This window comes from Babylonia areolata, chromosome 31 (genome assembly GCF_041734735.1).
Source record: "Babylonia areolata isolate BAREFJ2019XMU chromosome 31, ASM4173473v1, whole genome shotgun sequence".
In the NCBI taxonomy this organism is placed as follows: Eukaryota; Metazoa; Mollusca; class Gastropoda; order Neogastropoda; family Buccinidae; genus Babylonia; species Babylonia areolata.
Window position 1 is genome coordinate 25,453,265 of NC_134906.1, and position 15,589 is coordinate 25,468,853.

At 42.6% G+C, this 15,589-nt stretch overlaps 1 protein-coding gene across 7 annotated transcripts in view; it reads right to left on the reverse strand.

Moving 5' to 3' along the window:
• LOC143275917 (protein unc-80 homolog) overlaps positions 1 to 15,589 on the reverse strand; it is a 132,111-nt gene that overhangs the window by 47,345 nt on the left and 69,177 nt on the right. For all 7 annotated transcript variants that reach the window (XM_076580248.1, XM_076580247.1, XM_076580245.1 and 4 more), the window contains 8 exons: positions 14,572 to 14,649; positions 13,028 to 13,129; positions 11,634 to 11,678; positions 9,841 to 10,025; positions 5,699 to 5,897; positions 4,730 to 4,837; positions 3,045 to 3,155; positions 1,103 to 1,260 (listed from right to left, as the gene is read on the reverse strand). In XM_076580248.1, coding sequence (XP_076436363.1) covers positions 1,103 to 1,260; positions 3,045 to 3,155; positions 4,730 to 4,837; positions 5,699 to 5,897; positions 9,841 to 10,025; positions 11,634 to 11,678; positions 13,028 to 13,129; positions 14,572 to 14,649 — 986 coding nt within the window. The remainder of the gene's footprint in view (positions 1 to 1,102; positions 1,261 to 3,044; positions 3,156 to 4,729; positions 4,838 to 5,698; positions 5,898 to 9,840; positions 10,026 to 11,633; positions 11,679 to 13,027; positions 13,130 to 14,571; positions 14,650 to 15,589) is intronic.

Sequence of the window (15,589 nt, forward strand, 5' to 3'; positions counted from 1 at the left end):
CACACTATTTCACCTGTATAAATGTTTACTAACCTACCTGGTGAAAAACCAAGCCACACAATATTCCACATATACACCTGGTGAATCACCACACACCGCATATGCCATCCCACAAGTTCACCGGGTGAATTACCAAACACCACACATGCCATCCCATAGGTTCACCTGGTGAATTACCACACACCACACAAACCATCCCACAAGTTCACCTGGTGAATCACCACACACCACACAAACCATCCCACAAGTTCACCTGGTGAATCACCACACAAACCATCCCACAAGTTCACCTGGTGAAACACCACACAAACCATCCCACAAGTTCACCTGGTGAAACACCACACAAACCATCCCACAAGTTCACCTGGTGAAACACCACACAAACCATCCCACAAGTTCACCTGGTGAATCACCACACAAACCATCCCACAAGTTCACCTGGTGAAACACCACACAAACCATCCCACAAGTTCACCTGGTGAAACACCACACAAACCATCCCACAAGTTCACCTGGTGAAACACCACACAAACCATCCCACAAGTTCACCTGGTGAAACACCATACAAACCATCCCACAAGTTCACCTGGTGAATCACCACACACCATACACACCATCCCACAAGTTCACCTGGTGAATCACCACACACCACACAAACCATCCCACAAGTTCACCTGGTAAATCACCACACACCACACAAACCATCCCACAAGTTCACCTGGTGAAACACCACACACCACACAAACCATCCCACAAGTTCACCTGGTGAATCACCACACACACCATCCCACAAGTTTACCTGGTGAATCACCACACACCACACAAACCATCCCACAAGTTCACCTGGTGAATCACCACACACCACACAAACCATCCCACAAGTTCACCTGGTAAATCACCACACACCACACAAACCATCCCCCAAGTTTACCTGGTGAATCACCACACCATACAAACCATCCCACAAGTTTACCTGGTGAATCACCACACACACCATCCCACAAGTTTACCTGGTGAATCACCACACACCCTACACACAAACCATCCCACAAGTTCACCTGGTGAATCACCACACACCACACAAACCATCCCCCAAGTTCACCTGGTAAAGAAGTCGCTGCAGTTGATGAGGGCGCGGATGGCGGCGGCGATGTTGGTGATGACGGACATCTCTGCGCGCGCCATGCTGGAGCTGTCCCGGTGCATGGTCTCCCGGCACAGGTGCTCCAGGTAGCGGGGAATCACCATCTCCAGCACCATCTGTCACCAACACAGGCATCACTTGTATTTGTATTTCTTTTTATCACAACAGATTTCTCTGTGTGAAATTCGGGCTGCTCTCTCCTGGGAGAGCGCGTCGCTACACTACAGCGCCACCCTTTTCTTTTCTTAAAATTTTTTCCTGCGTGCAGTTTCATTTGTTTTTCCTATTGAAGTGGATTTTTCTACAGAATTTTGCCAGGAACAACACTTTTGTTGCCGTGGGTTCTTTTACGTGCGCTAAGTGCATGCTGCACACGGGACCTCGGTTTATCGTTTCATCCGAATGACTAGCGTCCAGACCACCACTCCAGGTCTAGTGGAGGGGGAGAAAATATTGGCGGCTGACCCGTGATTCGAGCCAGCGCGCTCAGATTCTCTCGCTTCCTAGGCGGACGCGTTACCTCTAAGCCATCACTCCACTTACACCCTGAAAACGGAGTATGGCTGCTTATATGGTGGGGTGGGTCATACAGCAGACTACTTTATTCTTGTAAACACTGGGGGAAGGGAGGGGGTAAGGGGGGAGGGGGGGGTTAGCCACAGAAACTTAACTATTTTTTGACTCAAATGTGACTCCTGGGAAATCAGCATTTTGGGGGTTGAGGAAGTAACAGTGCGACTCCGAAAAGTGTCAAAATTTTGCACAAACATAATCATTTCTAAAAGATACCCACAGGTCTCTGCATAAAAATAAACATGAAAAGAGTCATACTGAAGTGATAAAATAATAAAAACCAGACTATCTGGTATCATTTCAACAAAAACTGTGTTGTAGTATTAAGCTTATAGTTCACAATCACTTTCTAACTTAATAAAACCAAAGTTGACTGGTATTGCCTCAGATATTCAACCAATATGTCATATGCACATCAAACTCTCAAATAAAATTTTTTTTTTCTCTTTTTTTACACCATGGATTTATTTATTTATTTATTTCTGTATTACCCTATTTTCATGTCAAACGTGAATGATTCATTTAGTTTTGATTTATCAAAATTATAATTTAAGATGATTTTTGTTGTTGTTGTCGATGTATGATTACCATCAGATCAGTGAGAGCCTATGCCATTTGTCTTAGCTAGCTTTCCAAAGGTACAGTGGTAAACGAAGTCACTATATGAATGAAAAGAACTCTGCATGGATGGATTAAAGATAAGTATGTCTGTGAGAAAGAAACTAAAATGCTCCTAAGGGTTATGACCCAAGCTCATCAACATCTCCAGCTGATCTTCTGCGAGTGTACACAAAAGGGATAAGTGTGTGTCCAACATCCAACTTCCACAAAAGGGATAAGTGTGTGTCCAACATCCAACTTCCACAAAAGGGATAAGTGTGTGTCCAACATCCAACTTCCACAAAAGGGATAAGTGTGTGTCCAACATCCAACTTCCACAAAAGGGATAAGTGTGTGTCCAACATCCAACTTCAAAATGCATTTCTGAACTAACAAATCTGAGGTCTGGATATGGACTCTACAAACACTCTTAATCACACACACACATGTACACACACACATGCACAACAGAAAGAGACAGAGAAAGAATACAAAGACACACACACACACACACAAAGACACACACACACACAGTCACATACAAATGCACCAACACACACATGTACACACACACACACACACAGATATGCAAAGCAAAAGACAGAAAGATTACACACACACTCACAAAGAGACACACAGACATGTACACACACACACACATACACAAAGGTAATAGGAGACAGAGAAAGCACACACACACACACACACACACACAGACTGAACCTACCAACATCTGAACTGTGCGGAAGGAGTCAGGAGCGTAAGCGATGACAGTCACACACATGTTGATCACGTCCATCATGTCGAACGTGTCTGGGTCTGCCGCATAACAGAAGTCCTGCAAACAGGAGGAAGGTGGCAGAATGGTCAATATGCTTATCTGCAAATACAGTGTCCCTTAGGGTCTGAGTTCCAATCCTGGTCTCACCATTTCTCCCAAGTTTAACTTGGAAAATCAAACTGAGCGTCTTGTCATTCGGATTGGATGACAAGCCAAGGTCCCATGTGCAGCATGCAGAACCCATGGCAACAAAATCAATGTCTTGTGATCCGGCAAAATTCTGAAGGAGGAGTCCACTCTTGACATGAACACAAATACATGTGCATGCACTCAAGGCCTGACCAGCATGTTGGGTTATGTGGCTGCTCAGGCCTCTGCCCTGGCAGATGTGGTGTGTTATATATGGATTTGTCCAAATTCTCTGACATCTCCTTGAGAAGCTAAAACTGAAAATGAAAACTGCACACACCAGTGCATTGCCAGTGCCCAACTGAAGCATGATAGATCTATTCAGTCTGGATGTACATACACTGTGTTATATTAAGTATTGTCACTTACTGATTGGTAATTTTACTGCCATGTTGACCAAACTATATATAATGTTTTCCAAATATTGACCTACTGCTGTTGAGCTATGACATACAAATTGTTTTCTCTCTTACTTTTTCCCCCTCCCCCCTATCATCATTTACTCTCAATGCCATCTTTCTCTCTTTCTCACCATCTTTAATCCCTTTTCACAACTTTATTTTGACTCGTCTTTCTTCTGATTTTCAACAAAATAAAACTCGCTTAAAGTGTACAGAAGCCTAAGTCACATTTAATGGTTGTACGCATTTTGTGAATTAAAATGTCCACTACAAAACAAACAACACAGCACAGCAACACACACCACAAAACAAACAACACAGCACACCACAAAACAAACAACACAGCCCAACACAACATACTACAAAACAAACAACACAGCACAACACAAAACAAACAACACAGCACAACACAACACACCACAAAACAAACAACACAGCACAACACAAAACAAACAACACAGCCCAACACAACATACTACAAAACAAACAACACAGCACAGCAACACACAACAAAACAAACAACACAGCACAACACAACACAGCACAAAACACACAGCACAATACACACACAAAACACAGCACAGCACAACACAACACACCACAAAACAAACAACACAGCACAACACAACACACCACAAAACAAACAACACAGCACAACACAACACACCACAAAACAAACAACACAGCCCAACACAACACACCACAAAACAAACAACACAGCACAAAACACACAGCACAATACACACACAAAACACAGCACAGCACAACACAACACACCACAAAACAAACAACACAGCCCAACACAACACACCACAAAACAAACAACACAGCACATTACAACACACTACAAAACAAACAACACAGCCCAACACAACACACCAGAAAACAAACAACACAGCACAACACAACACACCACAAAACAAACAACACAGCACACCACAAAACAAACAACACAGCACACCACAAAACAAACAACACAGCACAACACACACAGCACAACACACACAAAACACAGCACAGCACAGCACAGCACAGACTGACCAGGGCCTTGAGAGGCTTGTCCCCATGCACCAGTTCCAGTATCCCCAGGTTGTCCGGACAGTCCTTCTCCAGAGCCAGCAGCAGTTTGAACAGGTTGTCTGGCTGCACCTGCAACACCGTCACCACTACCTGTATCATTTATCTTTCGTTGCTTAACTCATTCAGGACGATGGAACACTACAGCATTCCTGACGTAAGGTAGCGTTCTGGACGACAGAACGCTACAGCGGTTTCGACAATTAAAAATTTTTCCACGTTTTCCTCATGGGGTAGCATAAAAATCGCAGCTACACTGGGCATTGAGAACGTGTCAAGTGTCGAATGGAAAAGTTTCTTCATGTGATTCCGTAACAACACACTCGCCAGCGAGTTCAGGACCCCACACGACAAGCTAATCTGCATACGTATCAAAAATGGTGTCGCAGGCGATACAAACTAGATCACGACAGTGGCTTTTACCACTGCTGAAGTGATTGAAATGCTTCAAACTACAAAAAAAAAGACAAATACAGCATCCAATAAAGAAGGAAAACTCTAGCAAAAACAAGCCTGAGCTTATGTCATGCTCTTTCATCTTTTTACAACAGAGTGATAAAGGACTTTGTTCAGGCAGAAAGGATGTAAAAAGCTCTTCCATCTTTTCACAAAACAGAAATAAAGGACTTTGTTCAGACAGAAGGGATGTGAAAAGCTCTTTCGTCTTTTCACAACAGAGTGATTAAGGACTTTGTTCAGACAGAAGGGATGTGAAAAGCTCTTTCGTCTTTTCACAACAGAGTGATTAAGGACTTTGTTCAGACAGAAGGGATGTGAAAAGCTCTTTCGTCTTTTCACAACAGAGTGATTAAAGACTTTGTTCAGGCAGAAGAGATGCAAAGAAGAAGACAAACATATGAAGAAGAAAGGAACTAGCACAAGCTGACGGCCACACCTGGACACCCCCAGCCCCCACGTCCCCCCAACACCCACCTTGCTGGTGTCCAGGGATCCCCCCGAGCCGCAGGTCATGTCGAGGAGGGGGGCCACGCTGCCGAACATCTGCAGCACGAAGGGCTTGCGGTGCAGCACGTAGAACTGGCGGCAGACAAAGTGCAGAGCCTGGCACAGCACCGTGTTGGGCTGGTTGTTGCTGTACAGCCGCAGCAGGGTCGGCATGATGTACAGGAACCTAGGACACGCAGGGGGGGGGGGGTCGTGTCATCATCACACACTGTGTCTAAAATCACTCTTAGTGAAAAGGTGTTGAGTCAATGAGTAACATCAACATCACACACTGTGTCTAAAATCACTCTTAGTGAAAAGGTGTTGAGTCAATGAGTAACATCAACATCACACACTGTGTCTAAAATCACTTAGTGAAAAGGTGTTGAGTCAATGAATAACATCAACATCACACACTGTGTCTAAAATCACTCTTAGTGAAAAGGTGTTGAGTCAATGAGTAACATCAACATCACACACTGTGTCTAAAATCACTCTTAGCGAAAAGGTGTGTAAAGTCAATGAGTAACATCAACATCACACACTGTGTCTAAAATCACTCTTAGTGAAAAGGTGTTGAGTCAATGAGTAACATCAACATCACACACGGTGTCTAAAATCACACTTAGTGAAAAGGTGTTGAGTCAATGAATAACATCAACATCACACACTGTGTCTAAAATCACTCTTAGTGAAAAGGTGTTGAGTCAATGAATAACATCAACATCACACACTGTGTCTAAAATCACTCTTAGTGAAAAGGTGTTGAGTCCATGAATAACATCAATGTTACACACAGTGCATGCAATACCAATCAATGTGGCTTTTTTGACTCACTTGTGTAAACAAAGTGAGTCTATGTTTTAACCCAGTGTTCGGTTGTCTGTGTGTGTGTGTGTGTGTGTGTGTGTGTCTGTGTGTCCGTGGTAAACTTTAACACTGACATTTTCTCTGCAAATATTTTGTCAGTTGACACCAAATTAGGCATAAAATAGGAAAAATTCAGTTCTTTCCAGTCATCTTGTTTAAAACAATATTGCACCTCTGGGATGGGCACAAAAAAAAAAAAAAAAAAAAAAAAATGAAGCCTAATTATATACAAACTGTATTTACTGTTATATTTATGTTTTTTGTATTCTCTAAACTTGGCACTTTGATCTGATATTCTGACCCAACAACAAGAGCAGTCATTATTATCATTTTTTGTTCAAACAGGAACTTCTTTTGCTAAGCATGGGAGTTTTATTTATTTTGCAAACGTTTTGGTGCAGATAGTAAAAAAAGGGAAATTACTCTGTAATTAATGCTAGGGGACTTAATTTGCTTTAAACTGATCTTTCTCATTTGAAACATTACATTTTGAAATTATACTCAATACATAAAAAGCTTGGATTTTTAATTTTTTTTTTAAAAGTGTATCACAAGTGAGTCTTGAAGGCCTTGCCTCTCTTGTCTTTATTTCTTTGTGAGGTAACCTGGAAACCTGACATCAATAGTTCCCTGTGAACTGCAGCCTCTGAAACTGTGGCACACAAACCCAGGTGTGTAGCTATGTATGAGGAATAAACTGTGGCACACAAACCCAGGTGTAGCTATGCATGAGGAATAAACTGTGGCACACAAACCCAGGTGTGTAGCTATGCATGAGGAATAAACTGTGGCACACAAACCCTGGTGTAGCTATGAATGAGGAATAAACTGTGGCACACAAACCCAGGTGTAGTTATGCATGAGGAATAAACTGTGGCACACAAACCTAGGTGTAGCTATGCATGAGGAATAAACTGTGGCACACAAACCCTGGTGTAGCTATGTATGAGGAATAAACTGTGGCACACAAACCCTGGTGTAGCTATGTACGAGGAATAAACTGTAGCACACAAACCTAGGTGTAGCTATGCATGAGGAATAAACTGGCACACAAACCCTGGTGTAGCTATGAATGAGGAATAAACTGTGGCACACAAACCCTGGTGTAGCTATGTATGAGGAATAAACTGTGGCACACAAACCTAGGTGTAGCTATGCATGAGGAATAAACTGGCACACAAACCCTGGTGTAGCTATGAATGAGGAATAAACTGGCACACAAACCCTGGTGTAGCTATGTACGAGGAATAAACTGTGGCACACAAACCCAGGTGTAGCTATGTATGAGGAATAAACTGTGGCACACAAACCCAGATGTAGCTATGTATGGAGGAACTTGGAAAGAGCGGCCTGGGAGTTAACTCTCTCCATACGAACGGCGAAAGAGACAACGTTAACAGCGTTTCACCCCAATTATCATCATCAAAATATTGCAAGCGGAAGGCTCTTATACTGAAGAGGTGAATACTGACAAAGAATACCACAATTCTGACGACGGAAGCTAAAGGTAGGGTCATTCAGACACCCACTGGACATCCGAGGGGTCTGTGTAGAGGAGAAGAGAGGACTGGCCGTACTGAGTGAGTTAAAAAGAAAAAGGCTGAAGGTCCCACAACCTTTTGCCTGGACTAGGCTGACCCTGGAGAAAGGTCCAGTGACGGTGAGGAAAGACCCACTGACCACAGGGAAAGTCCTGTTGACAGTGGGAAAAACTACAACTTGGGATTCTCTCCTGTATGGCTGTGTCTGGAGTGGCACATCTTCATCTGTCTGGGTGCAGGGGCGGTTTGGTCTGTGGGGTGTGCTCGGCATCTGAAGGGTGGTGTCTTCTGCCGGTGGGCTCTGCAGTCATGAAATACTGGCTGGTACACCCATGGGGATACTTCTTTTAAGGCTGTCGCGAGTTGCATCCTGTGATCTCTTTTGCCTCTGTCCGGGAGCAGTTATGTCCCTTGAATTCTTAATGGGGTGTCCTGTGCATGCCTGCACCCATCGTGAACACAGCGCAGGCCTCCAAGGGTGGTGCAGGATTGTTCAAAAGGTGGGTGGAGACAGTGCTTCTCTGGGTCCTCCCCAGCACCTACGGGTGTTTCTCTTTCTTCTATGGCTGTATGGGGAAGTGAAATCATATTTACTGTGTTGAGGGCTTGGCATATGAAGGCTGGGCCCAACCCCCTACTTCCCTGATCAGTCAGGTACCAATCACACCTTGGCCAGGTGAAGAAAATAACAGAAGAAAAGTGCTTTTCCCCAAGGACACAACACCAGGAACCAGTTGCATCGCTTGGTTCTAACTTTTTGACAGTCACACGTGACTAAATGCCTACCTTGACCTAACTACGCCATAGGTCAGTTCCATACTACACACAGTTAGCAGCGGGTTACGACCATACTAGGCTCTTCCGTCTGAGCAATACAACTGGCTCCAGGTCAAAACTGGGCCCCGAACTCTGATCACTGGATCAGAAGTGTCCAACCTCTAACCTGTTTGGCAATGGTGCCTATTTTACTGTCCACAGCATCTGGTGTTCCTGGGCAGTCACGCATCCACATTCTAACCAAGCTCAACATTGGTTATCTTCAGTGATGGGACAAGAACCAGTGTTTACAATGTTGTATAGCCACTGGCAGTGTGGAAGTCATGCCACAGAAACAGTGCAGATGATTGTATTGTATTACTTTCTTTTTCTCTGTGAAATTCGGACTGCACTTCCCAGGAATTGTGATTTATTAACATAAGTTTGCAAGGGGCAACCCTTTGATGCAGAGAGTTTTTTTAAAAGTGCACTAAGCGCATGCTGCAAACAGGGCTCAGTTAATTGCCACATCCGAAAGGCTAGCTTCCAGACCACCACTCAAGGTCTAGCAGAGGGTACAGGTAAAAAACCTGGTCCATATTTGGGAATCAAACCAGTGGACACTCGTTTCCTAGTCAGGTGCATTACCACTAGGCCACCACTCCAAGGGCAGAAAAACAAAAAAACAACAACACACAAACAAACTAAAAAACAAAAAGATAAATGACGATGATATGGATACTTATATAGCGCATATCCTCGGTCAGAGACCAAGCTCTAAGCTTTACAAACACGGAGTTGTTCACACAACAGGCTGCCTACCTGGGCAGAGCCGACTGAGACTGAGCTGCCACTGGGCACTCATCACTCGTTTCCATTTTATTCAATCTGGTCTCAGTCACGCACACACATACACACTCCTACAGACACGCAACCAAAAGATGGGTGCGGTGGTTCTCTGACCCGTTGGTGGCGAAGACGTGCTTGAAGTGGTGGCAGATGTTGATGAGGGAGGCCAGACAGAAGCGCAGGATGGCGGTGTCCTCAAACAGCAGGATCAGCGTGCCGTTGATGACGTTCATGAACAGCGACAGGTCACTGGACCAGGTGAACGTGCTGGTCATGTTGTTGAACATGGTCGTCATCAGCTGCCGTAACAGTCCACCCATAATGGTGTGTTGGAGTTTTAAGTTGATTGAGCAGGCATGGAAGTGTTACATGATTAAACATACATGCTTGTTTAAAAAAAAAAAAAATGTTATACAATTAAACACAGGTACCTGTTACTGATCTATTTGTTTGGGTTATTAAATTCACTTGAATTCTGCTTTATTTCTTGAATCAAAAACTGACATACAATTAAAAATAGGTATATGTTTGCTTACATAAACTATTTGTTTGGCATACTTGTTTCACTTGAATTCTGTTTCATTCCTTGTTGTCAAAAATGGTTATACAATTAAATATAGGGATTTCTTTACTGACTCATCTATTTGTCTGGCTTATTCCTTGTAGTCAAAAACTGTTATACAATTAAATATAGGTATGTGTTTACTTATCTATTTGTTTGGCTTATTCATTTCACTTTCACTTGAATTCTGTTTTATTCATTGTTTTCTTCCTTTCTTTCATTCCTGCAACACAAGTTAAGCTCTCAAGGCCTGTGCACTGGTCAGGCATCTGCTTTTTTCTGTTCTTTTTAAGCAGGTGTAGTGAATTTTATAAGGATCAGTCTGCATGCTTTGATGCCTTCTTGAAACTGAATAAAAAAATTTTAAAAAGCAGGAAGCAAGATCAATATAAAAAGGATATTTTCTTAATTCCGACCAGTCTATACAAATAAACTTCACTCTCAATGGTACTACAATCAGTGATGCCTTCCAAAAAACCTCAAGTTAGGAACATACGGATATTTTCAAAAACACATGGAAAGAATGAATCACAAAGGATGGATGAGATATAAAACTAGACACAATGCAGAAAAGAAAGACACAAAGAACATAGGAAACTTCCAAATATTTTGTTCATCACATCGACGGGCGCAATAGCCGAGTGGTTAAAGCATTGGACTGTCAATCTGAGGGTCCCGGTTTCGAATCACGGTGACGGTGCCTGGTGGGTAAAGGGTGGAGATTTTTACGATCTCCAAGGTCAACATATGTGCAGACCTGCTAGTGCCTGAACCCCCTTCGTGTGTATATGCAAGCAGAAGATCAAATACGCACGTTAAAGATCCTGTAATCCATGTCAGCATTCGGTGGGTTATGGAAACAAGAATATACCCAGCATGCACACCCCCGAAAACGGAGTATGGCTGCCTACATGGCGGGGTAAAAACGGTCATACACGTAAAAGCCCACTCGTGTGCATTCGAATGAACGCAGAAGAAGAAGAAGAAGAAGTTCATCACATCGACAGACAAAAAACATTGTTGCAGCTTCCCAAAACTAAAAAATAAATGTTGTGAAATGTAAGCACAGACTATCCAACCATGAGCAAGACAAAAACAGCTATATACACTGATACAAGCCTGGCAGTTCTGTTCACAGTCAAATATTTTCTTATCACTTTTCTGCTGTTCCACCTGATTCAGCTGATATACAGCTCAAACATTCTGAGAAGGTTCTCAAAATTGTACATATGAAGGAAAACCTGCTATCAGTTTGTCATTTTATGTAGATCCTGTAAGTTTTATTTAGTAGAAAACTAGTCCGAAATGAACAATCTGATATTCTGTTGTTATTTTATTAACTTACCCTTGTCCATGCAAACTTGTGCAGACAATCCATTCCAAACAGCTCCTACAACAACAACAACAAAAATATTAATCAAATCAGCCATAAATATTATACAACAATATGTATGATACTGAATCACAACTTCCGTCCAACAATGTAAAATAAAAAAACAAAATAAAAAACAATCATAAAAACATGGAAAAACAGATTTTCCAAAACAAAGCAAAATAATATCTAAAAAAAAATACCCCCCCCCTCCCCCAAATTAAAACTCCAGCACCTCTAAAATAAGTTCCAGATGTAGGAAAAACTTACGCACCCTTCCCAGGATATATTCACTGGTTCAAGAATTCTGCTGCCCATCATTCTCTGCTCCCATGGTGACTGCAGTTTGATCTGCATTTCCCCATCATGACAATGCTTGTGGTGTGTTTGTGTCAAGGCTGCTGATGTTAGCAGGTTGACAGAGGTATGACTAGAGCAGACCATTCATGTCAGCAGGTTGATAGGGGTATGACTAGAGTGGACCATTGATATCAGCTGGTTGAAAGGGGTATGACTAGAGCAGACCATTCATGTTAGCAGGTTGATAGGGGTATGACTAGAGTGAACCACTGATGTTAGCAGGTTGATAGGGGTATGACTAGAGTGAACCACTGATGTTAGCAGGTTGATAGGGGTATGACTAGAGTGGACCACTGATGTTAGCAGGTTGATAGGGGTATGACTAGAGTAAACCACTGACGTTAGCAGGTTGAAAGGGGTATGACTAGAGTGAACCACTGATGTTAGCAGGTTGATAGGGGTATGACTAGAGTGGACCACCGATGTTAGCAGGTTGATAGGGGTATGACTAGAGTGAACCATTGATGTTAGCAGGTTGAAAGGGATGTGACTAGAGCGGCCCACTGATGTTAGCAGGTTGACAGAGGTATAACTAGAGCGGACCATTGATGTTAACAGGTTGATAGGGGTATGACTAGAGTGAACCATTGATGTTAGCAGGTTGAAAGGGATGTGACTAGAGCGGACCATTGATGTTAGCAGGTTGATAGGGATGTGTGACTGGAGAGGGCCACTGATAGGAGCCGGCTCAGAGGGGTGTGACTGAAGCAGCATAATGACAATCCCCATGATAGCACAGCTGCTCATCACTCCCACACTGGCCTGTCCAGGTACACCTGAAGCATTACCATTCACTTTTTGAGAACTTCGTCGATGATGTCATTGATTCTGCTGATAGAGTTACGCAATCCCAAGAGGAAGACGTCCACGCAAAAATAACGGTGACTGACATCCTGACTTGTAAACTGTCTTACCTCAGTGAGGTCACAGCCCACCCGTCAGCAGTCAAGGGGTTAAATAAACCGGTGTTAAAAAAAACAAAACAGGAAAGGTGTGAAACAACTCACTTTGCCCCACTCTCCTCCGTACATGTCAAACTCTGTCTCCAGCGCCTTGCGGGGGAAGGAGGGCAGCTTCAGAAATTCTTCGTGCAGGAAAGCCACGTGATTCTGAGACATACATGGAAGTTGTTTTTTTTCTTTGTCACACATTCTTGAAAAGACATACTCAACATCTGCACCCACATGCACACAGACATTTACACTATTCATGTGAATACACACTCATACATTCCACCCATGTGAGCACATACACACATCTTTCTCCTTAGCACACACACACACACAAACACATGTACACACACACAATGTGCACAGTTATGCATCTACACTCTCTCACAAAGATATGAATACATACAAACATACACACACACACATGCCTTGTTGTGCACATGAATACATACACGCAACCACACCCACACCAACTGACAAACTCCACAAAAAACGTTGCACACACACACACACACACAAACACAATGAACACAAGCACAAAACCATACATGAGATTCAAACCACTCTCCCCCAAGGAGAACAATTCACCATGGCACAGCAAAACCCATATTTTTTCTTCCTTTTCCTTCTGTCTGCAAGTGTATGTTTACGGTAGCGTAAGCAGCACTGACTTGAAGTTGTGTACCTTGTGAATGGAGAGAGTTACCACTCTTTACTATTTGTTAATCATTTCATCTCCTGGCCTCATTATTTGTTAATTTCCAATTGAAAAACCACCGAGGCAACCATGTGTTTGTTCTGTATTGTCCATGTGTTCTGTGTGGCTTGTTCAGGGTTAAAGAGGCTATGCCAGTCTTGAATAAAAGCTAATTTGTGTTTGCACATTTCTCCTGTCTTTGCTGCTGCGTGCACAGGTCAAATGATCAGTATAAGGACAGGCCCGGTGCTTCCTTTTCAAGGAAGTGTCTGGGTTTGTTCCAATGTACCTTTTATTTACCTGTGTGCTAGCTGAATCGGTAGCATAAACAGCACTGACTTGAAGTTGTGTACCTTGTGAACTGAGAGAGTTACCACTCTTTACTATTTGTATATGCAAGTGTATGTCTTTTACTATCAAAGTGGAGTTTCTACAGAATACTGCCAGGGACAACCCTTCTGTTGCTGTGGGTTCTTTAATGCGCACTACAGGAATGCTGCACATGAGACCTCGATTCATCACATCATCCAAACTAGCACACAGGCCACCACTCAAAGTCTAGTGGAGTGGGGGTTACAAATCCAGATTCCTACAGAGGATTCGAACATGTGGACACTCATTTCCTAGTCCACTTCTCACTATCAGTCGCAGTTTTCACACAGACTCTGTATTGGCAGAGAAGTGTCTTAACCATTCAAAATCCTTCCTCCAGATTAACAGAACCAGTTACAGAATTAAACATCTCAAGGTGCTCTTTTTTTCAGACGCGAAATTATCCCTGGAACTTGTATGCACTGTTGTTCCTTGATAGGTAATTAACACAAAAGCGCATCAAATAATCCTGAACCCAACACACAATGTAAGGCTAACACTACTAATGCCCTCAGCACACAGCACCAATCACCTGGTTGTTGTTGGCGTTCTCCAGAACAGCGTTGGTCAGCAACACCTTGCCGATCTCGATGAACTTCAGCATGAACACCTGTACAATGTTCATCGCAACGAATTTCAGCATAAACATCGTTATATGTAATGACCTTCAGCATAAACACTGTTCATCACTATGAATCTCAGCATAAACATTGTTCATTGCAATGAACTTCAGCATAAACACTGTTCATCTCATTGAACTTCAGCATGAGCATCTGCACACACTGCTTATCTCGATGATTTTCAGCATGAACATCTGCACACACTGCTTATCTCGATGATTTTCAGCATGAGCATCTGCACACACTGCTTATCTCGATGATTTTCAGCATGAACATCTGCACACAAGTTCACATTAATGCCAAATAGGCTTGGGTCACGGTTAAGTATGTGTAATTAAACAACAATTCACATGACCCTTAACATGAACTGCACTTAGCACTGAATGCTGATTCATTTTGCATGCAATGTCTTTCTCACCTTGATGAAACAGTGCCTTTTTTTTGTGGTTGTTTTCCCCCTAAATTACTGTAACGATAGCTAATGTGGTGTTACTGTTGTTATCACAGAGTTATGTAGTATCATCTGTATGCTTTGTTTTTTGGGTTTTTTTCACTCCTATGTCGCTTTTTTATGTCTTGTTTTTTTTTCAACACATCTATCATCATGTAATGTTCAGATTGTACTACCAAAAAATACAAAAAAACTGTTGTCGTTGGCAGGTTTTCCCTTTTTTTCCCTCCCTTTCTTTCCACTCTGCATCTGTCTTCTTTGCATCATGTTCCCCTTCTATACTTTGTCTTATGTCTAACTGCAATCAAATTTAAACAGATTTATGAAAATAAAAATATCAAATGTACACTGAACACAAAATACACAAACACAAAATATTTAACATCAACACCCCGTAAAGATGCTGAAAGTAGGGAACGAATACAAACATATGAAGATTACCTGAAAGCGTAACGAAAATAATAGCAGTTATCCTAAAG